The sequence below is a fragment of the Varanus komodoensis genome, unplaced genomic scaffold, assembly GCF_004798865.1.
Source record: "Varanus komodoensis strain SLA01 unplaced genomic scaffold, ASM479886v1 scaffold1, whole genome shotgun sequence".
NCBI classification, from domain to species: Eukaryota; Metazoa; Chordata; class Lepidosauria; order Squamata; family Varanidae; genus Varanus; species Varanus komodoensis.
The window spans coordinates 136,580,067-136,590,327 of record NW_025335268.1 but is presented as its reverse complement, the minus strand read 5'-3'; the positions used below and the strand labels follow the sequence as shown (position 1 = coordinate 136,590,327).

The window sequence follows — 10,261 nt, the reverse complement described above, 5'->3', positions numbered from 1 at the left end:
CCCTACCTGGAGTACGACTGCCTGGCGACAGTGACACACGCATTGGTGACTTCCCGCCTTGACTTCTGTAACACGCTCTATGTGGGGCTACCCTTGAAGACGGTCCGGATACTTCAATTGGTTCAAAATAGAGCTGCCAGGCTGCTGACGGGGACTGGGCGTTATGTTCACATGACTCCAGTCCTCCATCAGCTTCACTGACTTTCCGTTGAAGTCCGGGCCCAATTCAAGGTGCTGGTGATGACCTATAAAGCCCTAAATGGCTTGGGTCCTGGCTACCTGAAGGAGCGCTTATGTCCATATATGCCCGCCCACCCCCTGAGAACTGCAGGAGAAGCCCTTCTCCAGGAACCCTCCGTGAAGGAAATTAGGAGGGTAGGTACTCGGAGGAGGGCTTTCTCTGCGGTGGCGCCCAATCTATGGAATGCGCTCCCCAGAGAGGTCCGCCTGGTGCCGTCGTTACTTGTTTTTCTGCGCCAGGCGAAGACCTTTTTATTCAAACGTCATTTTAACTGTTAATACTATTTATTTATTTTATTCTTCGGCCAGGGTGACTTATTTTATATTGTTAACTTGTTTTATATTTTTATTGGATAATGTTTTAATTGATATGTTTGTGAGCCACCCCGAGGCTTTGGCGAATGGGGCGGCATAGAAATTTTCCTAAATAAATAAATAAATAAATAATCACTCTAGGGAAAGTGACTGTTCACCTGATGTGCCATTATTTACTGCACTTATATCATCTGTTTTTCCTCTTCCAAAGGGACCAAAGGTAGTGTACAAGTTCCCTTTCTCCATTTTATCCTCATAACAATTCTGTGAAGTAGGCTTGGCTGGCCCAAAGTCACCAGTGAGTGAGCTTCAAAGTTGAAGGAGACTAACCTCCAGAACTCTTGATTCCCAATCCAGCACACCACACTAGTTCTCTCACATTTCTTGGCTTGGCTGTGATAGGGTCTATTTTATTATGTATTTATCTCATTTATAAATGAGCCAATAGCCGAGGCTCTCTGGAACACTACTGAGGAATAAGTATCAGTTATAACTAGAGCTGGCAACAAGATCCTTCCTCTGTTTGCATCATAGCACTGAAGGCAATTGTAGCCACTCTACAACAGCTTACCTTTTTGTACCTTCAGTTCCACTGCAATCATTATATCAGCAAAAGGCCTGTCTATACCACACCAATATGTTCCTGAATCATCTGTAGTCAATTGCTTCATGGTCACCACAAAGATTCCTCTCCGAAAATCCCAGAGTGATAATTTGTTTTTATAATTCCACTTTACAAACTTCTCTGTGTCTCCTAAAACATCACAAGATGTACGGGAACTTCCCCGGCACCAGTACTTTTTGCTAAACCTGTATCTGTTTATATCATAGGTGCAGCGTACAGTAGTGCTCTTCCCTTCTATGGCTGACTCTTCTTTTTCTGATCTAAGAAATGCTGTAAAACCATCTGTTTGAAGAAATATGTCATGTCAGAAACATATACAATCTTACGTGTTGAGCAGTTGCATCACACAAAACTATAATCAACTTCTCTGCTACAGGTACATATTAGCCCCTCATGTTAAGTGTTGCCTCTGTGTCAATAGATTTTTATGGACTAATTTTTTATGAAACTAAATGGGCAATTCCATTCCAATCATTCAAGGTTGTTCCACTTCTTTCACCAGGAATGATAAAGAATTGGAAGAGAATCATCAGATGGAGCTGTAGAAACATTTGCCATAATTTCAAACCTAATTACTAAATTCTATAGATTAAAAAAAGCTTGGGAAAATATTTTGATACATATTTTTCATTCCATATTACTGCTGTGAAAGTGCTATGAGTGCCTTGTGTAAAGAGGACTACAATATATAAATAAATCACTTAATTTATATGAGGCAAATGGTTCCAAGACAGAAGTCTTTTCAGTGATAACACCTGGTTTGTGGAATGCTCTGTCCAGAGAGATTATCTGGAACCTATAACATGATGTGTTTGGCACCGTGGCAAGGCCTTTTAATTCTCCTAAGCAGGCTTAATGTTTTTAGATCAGTGTACACTTTTATTGCCTCTGGTTTTACTTTGGTTGGTTTTATGTGCTTTAGTGGTTTTACTCTTTGCTACTGATTTTATTTTGGTTTTATTATATGTTGTTCTTATTCATTGCCTTATATTATGCTTGTGTATATACAAGCATACACACACACACATACGTTCTTCAAAAAGTTTCCACACTTTAAGAAACACTATTTATTAAGAATTTCAAAAACAAATGGCATCACTTTTCTACATAGTCACCTTCGATGCATTTTTCCCAGCATCATACCAACTTTTTAATGCCATCAGCTATATATATATATATATATATATATATATATATATATATATAATATTAATAAAAGACCCCTCTTCTATTATGCTTGTAACATATTATACACCCCACAGAGCACTTGAGTAATTGGGCAACCTAGTGTAACAAGCAAATAAACAAAACTTGTTATACAGCAATATGCAGCCTTTGGGCCAGCACACACAATTTTGGTAATTTGAGAAACTCTTATAAAATGGCCACAATGAGAAGTACAGATAGTCACAACAAACATATCAGCTTTCTACAAGGCTGTGTCCAAAGCAGAGGTGGGATCCCAACACACCAAACAAATCCTTTGAGTCCACAGTTTTCAGTGCCATCAGAAACCTTCTCCACAGAAGGCAAATTCTTTTTCTCTCTCCATCTCCACCCCAGCCTACTCTTCCATCCCTTCTTCTTTGCCCTCACCTGGAGTAACCAGCCATACACACTCTCATCCCATCATGCCACTCACAGACACACTTTTTTCACCCTCCATATCCTCCTAACTTTGGGCATATGCAACTCGCACACAGACAGGGAGTTGGGAATTAAAGGGACAGTTATTCTTGGCACACTCTCCAAGGCCATGCAGATGCAGATGCGTCAGATGACAAGGGGCCCTGGGAACTAGAATTCGCAGAGACTGAAATGGGAGAAGTGGAGGAGCTGATCTCAAGGGCACTCCTCCCAGGTGTTCAAAAGGACATTGGCAATGGTCGGGTTTTACAACGGCAGGGAGGGGGTGTAGGAGAAAAACTGCAGCCAGCCATGCCTGGCACAACTCGGGACCCCATGATGCGATGTGGGCAATGGACAAAGAAGAAGCCTGTTCCTCTCCAAAAAGGATATCCCAGAGGGAGGGTCCCAGGAATACTCAATAGGAGAACATTGGAAGTAGATGCTGGATTTGGCTCAACAAACTGCTCTGTGCATGCTCAGAGACTCATTCTTTGTTGGGTGTGCACTGGAGAATAAAAAAGCTTTTGAATGGTCTGTGTTTTGGAAGTGTGAAGGGGGGCAGGCAAACCTGCTTTGGAAATACACACACAGATGCCCTCTCTCACACACACACACTCCTTTCCAGGATCCCTTCAGCTGACTGTCTACAGCATTTCTTCTCTTGTTTATGTATGTGGCCCCCAGCCATTCAGACATACAAGTACCAAACCCTCCCCAATCCCATGGGTTAATCCCAGCTGGTGATCCCGGGTTCTGCTAACTTCCTGCTGCTTTCCTCTCTTCGTCCCCACTGGCATCCCTAACCTCCCCGCACTCACTCCCCCCACCCCGAGGCTTTCAGCTGCCCTTTTTATGCTATCCCTGCTCTCAGTAGCTGCAGCTCACCTCACACAAATGGCAGGAGTCCTTTTTTCACTGACCATCCTGTGTCTTCTTCTTGATGACTGGCCATAAGCTAGAGCAGGCTGATGGCTGGCTATGTGAACAAACTTTGGTGAGCTGCACCAGAAGATTAGACTCACCACTGTTTGTTGGCCCCCTCCTCCACCCTTGTTCTTCCCACTGGTGTCCTATGGGACATTACGGGAGAAACAAGAGTTTCTTCCCCCCTCTCCTGTAGAATAACCGGCTTTCACAATTTGCCACCAAAAAGTGGTGTGTGCTAGGTGGAGGCTATCTATGCTGCATTCCCCATGGCACTGGCACTCATGACAAGGGTGGATTTTTTAAAATTATTCCTATTTTATTTTTGTAGTCATGCCATGGGGCTTGCTAGTCTATCCTTTCTACCCAAGATGAGAGCCAAGTTCATGCTGAGAGCTATTTAGGTGCAGGGAGTCGGGACATGCCAAGGTCTACACTTTAGACATACCTAGAGTAGAACAACTGAAATCAATGTTACTTGATCATTACCAACTTACGTCCACTGATTTCAATGGAACTAGGATGAGGTCTGGATCCAACCCATTTACTAGAGAGTAAGCCCATTTAGGACAGTGGGACTTACTTCTGAGTGCATAAGATTGCACTATTACTGCCTAGGACATGTTGTTATGATTGTACATTTAGTTTCAAAGAGCTCACTTGTCAGCACAGTGTTCTAGTCCAATGGCTCTGATGTGCATTATAATCCTGCCACTGACAGTCTGGCTCAGGATCCTGGCAGCTCTGGTGGATACACAGTTAACATCCTTGCATACATTGGTTCACTATATCAGATATATAGCTTGAAATCACAGCTCATAAAATACATCCTGGACAAGTAATGTTTTGAAAGATTTTTCTTACCTGTGTATAAAAAAAGCCAAAGAATCAAATAGATCTTCATCTTGCACACTGACTATATACCAGAAGAATATAGGCGTTAAATAACTTTTCCTGAACCCGCTATATTATGGCTGAAATCTCTTATATTGGTTGCCTGAAGCCCCTCCTCTAAGCAGATAATATCTCTGGCAATTCGCAGAAGGACCACCACAGCATCCTGCCAAGAGAGGAAATGCTGGCCCTTCTGCTACCGGCCATCTCAGGTTAATACTGCTTGCAAAGTGTGAGCGTAAGCCCCATTGGACTTGGAGTGGGCATGCATAGAATATCACGGTTATAGATGCATTGCCCATGAAACTGAAGGTTAAAGTTACATGCAGTTATATACATCCTGGCTCCCTCACACAGTGGACTTCAAAGACATGACACTGAGAAATACAGGTGGAAAAAGAAAATAAGCCCATTCTGGAGTGTACAGGGCTACCATGTTTACCCAAAATAAGACCTAACCAGAAAATAAGCCCTAGCATGATTTTTCAGGATGCTCGTAATATAAGCCCTACCCCCAAAATAAGCCCCAGTTAAGATTGTCAGCCAGATGGACAGGGAAACATGGTAGTACATCTGCTGCAACACACGATAGACATATTGAAATATAATATAATAATGTTAATATATAATTAAATGTAAATAAATAATATTATTGACATTAATACTTAAAATAAATGATAACATACATTATAATTAAGTATCTGTAAATACCGAAGCGGGAGCCTTTGGACAAGAGGTAAATGCCTATGCAAACAGATGAATGCGAGACTTATTGCCAAATGACCAATCAGAGTACAGACACAACACATGAATAATGTCAATACGTCGTGTGTTGTAACAGACGTACTTAATGCAAGATGGGTGCAAAAAGAAAGAGCCATTCCATCGAGTACAAGAATCATGGAGGACTCTAGGGGCAAGAATCTTACAGCTTCTGTAAGAAAAAATAAGACAACACCTGAGAATAAGCCCTAATGCGTCTTTTGGAGCAAAAATTAATATAAGACCCTGCCTTATTTTGGGGGAAACACAGTAGATTGCAGTGTTATACAAACTGCACATGTTCATGTTTCATTTCAGGGTCTCAATTCAAGGTACTTGTTATACCTAGAAAGCCCTAAATGGCTTGTGATCAGACTATCTGAAGGATGTTTTTTTCCTTCTTCCTGCCACTCTGTTCATCTGCCCTTAGGCTTCTGACAGGGTTTCATGACAGAGTTTCCAATTCCACAATGGTATCAAAGTTAAGTATGGAAAACCTTTTCCTTGGGCAGCCTATCTGGTCCTCAGTGGCTTGTTATAGGGCTTCTCGACAGGAGGAGTTTAACCCACTGCTGCATGAAGGACTGCTGCTGCTTCTGTTTTTATTGCGGAGGATAATTGCATTCTTTATACAAAGCTCTTTCCATCCAGCTTTTAGTTCCCTGCCTTTGCAGCTATTCTATTATCCAACCACAAGGTGACACTGTGCTATAACTACTTTGTAATAGATTTTTCATTTTTCACAAGGCTTTTATTCTGGTTAAGATTTAAATCACAATATAAGATTTTAGGTCAGATTTTCTTCATTCTAACACAAACATTAGGAAATACAAAATATGTAAAATATTTAAAACAGAATAAAACTGAAGTAAAACAAAAGAATATTATTATTATTATTATTATTATAACATTTCTATGCCGCCCCTTGCCAAAACCTCGGGGCGGCTTACAACATGATAAAATACATTGAAATACAATAGTACATAATAAATTACCATTAAATATAAAAATACAAAAAATACATTGATTTACAAATACAAAATTAAAATTATCAGTATGAAATAAAACTATAGGAGGAGAAAGAGAAGGAAGAAGAAGTTGCCCAGGCCAGATCATATGTTTTAACAATTGAAATGATGTTTAAATAAAAAGGTCTTTACCTGGCGCCGAAAAACCAGTAACGACGGTGCCAGGCGGACCTCTTTGGGGAGTGAATTCCATAGGTTGGGCGCCACCGCAGAGAAAGCCCTCCTCCGGGTACTTACTCTCCTAATTTCTTTCATGGAGGGTTCCCGGAGAAGGGACTCTCCCACAGATCTCAAAGGGCGGTCGGGCATATACGGACGTAAGCGCTCGTTCAGGTAGCCAGGACCCAAGCCATTTAGGGCTTTGTAGGTCATAATCAACACCTTGAATTGGGCCCGGGCTTCAATGGGAAGCCAGTGAAGCTGACGGAGGACTGGAGTCATGTGAGCATAACGCCCCATCCCCGTCAGCAACCTGGCAGCTCTATTTTGCACCAATTGAAGTGTTCGGACTGTCTTCAGGGGAAGCCCCACGTAAAAGCCTGCAACAACTCAAATCTTAGCAACATTTGAAAACAAAATTGAATCCGGCTTGAAAAAGGACTTGAAGCCATTGCAGATCAGAGAGCACAGTAATGAAACTTTTGCACACAAAGGGTCCAGTCTTGGCATGTTCCACTCAATTAAGCATGACAAGGGTGAGAAGGAAAGAATCTATGTTTTTATTCTGGACAGTAAGTTTGATCACAAGCAAAGGAGCAATTGACCCAGAAGGCAGGAGGCAGTCCCCTTTAATACCCTGGATGACCAGGTTGGAATGACAAACACTCATTGGATTAAAATTCCTGAGAGTGCTGATTGGCACGTTTGAATTCAGGTGGTTTCTGTGCTTACCTGAGGTTTTTACAGTGGGGCTCTGGAGAGGGATTCCTCTAAATACCTGACTGTGTGGAAGCTCTGGTTGTACTGACAAGACCTATGTGACCAGCCTGCCCCTGCTTAAGGCTGGTCAGCCAGGTATGTCCTACTATATGACCCTTTTAAGTCATTTTGGGCCAAAGATCCTAAAGTGAGCTTGGAAGAGTCTTACCATGGGGATAAGGTTGGGCTGCCCCACTGGGTCTCAAAACATAATTGGGAATCCTGTGTTAGCAATTTGCATTACCAAAAAAGAATTATTTTGATCTGTGACAACAAAGGGTTGGACCAAGAATTTTTTCTTTACTTCCTTATAGCAAATATTCAGAGAGACTGCAGCGGCTATTGGAGGGTTCCTGAAACCTTGTACTTTGGCTCTTTTGTTCTGCCTGCACTAAGAAAGATGTGATCCCTAGTTGGCATCATTGTTTGCTTATTACAACCAACACTGTGTGGGCAACTTACCTCTTTTTACTAGGGGAAGTAAGACTTTCCAAATAAGCAAAGAAATGACTCTGGTCAGTTTTACTCTTTTTTCTGACTCTGGAGGAAACCCCTACCCTTCGTCTCTGTTTTTATGTTAAAACAAAACCAAATTCTTCTGCAGAGTTGAGCTGTGAGCCCTTAGAAATCTCAAAACCAGCTTTTCTCAATCTGGTGCCATCTAGATGTGTTGGACTGCAATTCCCATAATTCCCAATCTGCATAGTCAATGATTAGGAATGCTGGAAGTTATAGTCCAAAACATTTGGAGGATTTTCCATGGAAAGAAAACCACAAAACTTGCTGGGGGAAAATGGGCTGATTGCAAAAAGGTGATGTTGTCAGCATGAGCGAGGGCTGTTAGTGTCATAAATCAAGTAATGTGCAAATACTATGTCTTTAGCTCCCCTGTCAAACGTTTTTCTTTTATTTTTCATTTGCAGACACAGATTTGTATATGTCTGTAGCAATGGCTCCATACTAGGTATATATTTACAAAATACAACTTTTTAGCTATTCTACATACAATAACAAAAGTGGACCGGTATCCATTGAAGGTGTCATCAATCCATTGCAGTATAGGAAGTGAGCAGTTGTCCTTCAAAATCTTTTGACCATCAAAGGTTGCAGAGAATCAATTTTCTCTGATTGTTCATTAAAGTGCAAGAAGCAGGTAGATAACTTAAAGGAACTTCTCCATTAGTGGATGTTAAAGACTGTATCAGCATCAGATTAATCCTTCTAATAGCCTTCTTTTTGTTTCCTCCAGAGAAGCAACTACTGGAAATTACCAAAACATATGTTTAAAAGAATCATTAGCTACTTTGCACTTGCAGCAATTAGCAATGGCATGCCCTTATTGAAAAGTTATTGGGATAGCTAGTTAGGACATCCTTGTAAGACAATAGTTTTGTTGAATCAGACACAGCCTAAGATCCACAGGCACAATAGGTACATGGCAAAGTGGTGATTTGTTGATTATACAAAACAGAACAATCTAGTTCCCTATTCTATTCTTGCTTTTAAGGCCCTGTATATTTAAGAAATATTCACACAGATGGATCATGAATCTTGGCCTGAGCAGCCTCAATAAATGCAGCCAATAAAGATGGATTCTCTGATGCTGTCAAAGCAATCAAAGCAAATGCAGATACTAACAAATGCTACAGTTGCAAATATCTCCCTTCAGCCATAGCTGGCAAGTGATATTTAGCATGCAAGAGAGAAAACACTAAGAACTCATCATAAGCATACATCTGTGGATCAAAGTAAAAATCACCTTCTTTACCCCATCCTTCATAATAAATAAATAAGAATCTTACCACTGTTTAGACCTGAGTTGATTCATAAATTTAGTATGAAAATGGATCATGGTTTAATAGACAAAACAACATACACCAAACAACCGTAAGAGCAGAGACTGTGAGAGGAACCCTGTCTTTCCTTGAATCCTTGTATATAATGCCATCTGTTTAGAGAGATTCCCAGACTCAAAAAAAATGTAAGACTTAATATGAGTAGGGAAGCCCAAATAATGCATACACATCAATAGATAACCCAATGATATAAAGCAAGATCTAGAAAAACAAATCCACCTTCTTTAATTGGAGGTTTCATCATTTTCAAAGTTAACCATGATGAAGAGAGCCCCCACAAAACCTTATGGAACAAACAATGTTTGTTCAATGAAACAATGAAAAAATGTTTTCCAGATAATGAAGGAATCCCATGAATCTGAGATAAAGTATTCATCTTGCGTGTATTTGTGTCCCCCCACTCCAACTGGAGATATTTCCCTGTCAGTGTGGCCAATGATTAGGAATGCTGGAAGTTGTTCAAAATAACTAGAGGGCACCAACTTGGAAAAAGCATAAGAAAGAACCACACACACCAGTAAAATGATGCCCAGAAGAAAATTAAGTCAATAAGAAGTAAGAAGAGAAGAGGTTTTAGGACTCAACCTTCTAAGATGTAATCAAGCCACAATCCCATCAAAGGAACAATTAAAAATATCTGCACTGCTGACCAAAACATATAAGGGTAGGTGGGATGTCCTAATCATTCCTATGTAAAGAAGAAGATACACTGATAACTACTTACTTGTGTCAACTCTCTGATTATGACAAAAGTTAACTTGGAAGAATAAAAGCTTCAGTATTTGATTCTGTTTTGACCGCTGTTTCACAATGCATGAGGAATCCAAGAATCAGCTGGGACAGTGTTCCTTTGACAAAGAGAATTCTGGATTTTCTGCACAGTGTTTTGTGAATTATATAGAAGGAAGGATAATTGGGATTTCTGGGTTTTTAAAGTTAATTTTCCTAAAGAAGAATTGCATGAAGATCTTCAAGTGTGATGTGTGGATGCTCATAGTAGAGTCATTCAAATAGCCTGCATACCAGGGACTGCCTAGTTTCTTATTCATTGACCCCTGTGGACCTTTAAC

General features: G+C 40.6%; 1 protein-coding gene across 1 annotated transcript in view; it reads right to left on the bottom strand.

Moving 5' to 3' along the window:
- Positions 1 to 3,144, bottom strand: part of LOC123024410 (CMRF35-like molecule 5) — a 6,808-nt gene extending 3,664 nt beyond the window's left edge. The window contains exons 1-2 of the mRNA XM_044432086.1: positions 3,078 to 3,144; positions 1,127 to 1,462 (exon numbers count right to left, since the gene is read on the bottom strand). Coding sequence (XP_044288021.1) covers positions 1,127 to 1,462; positions 3,078 to 3,144 — 403 coding nt within the window. The remainder of the gene's footprint in view (positions 1 to 1,126; positions 1,463 to 3,077) is intronic.
- Positions 3,145 to 10,261: the final 7,117 nt, after the last annotated feature.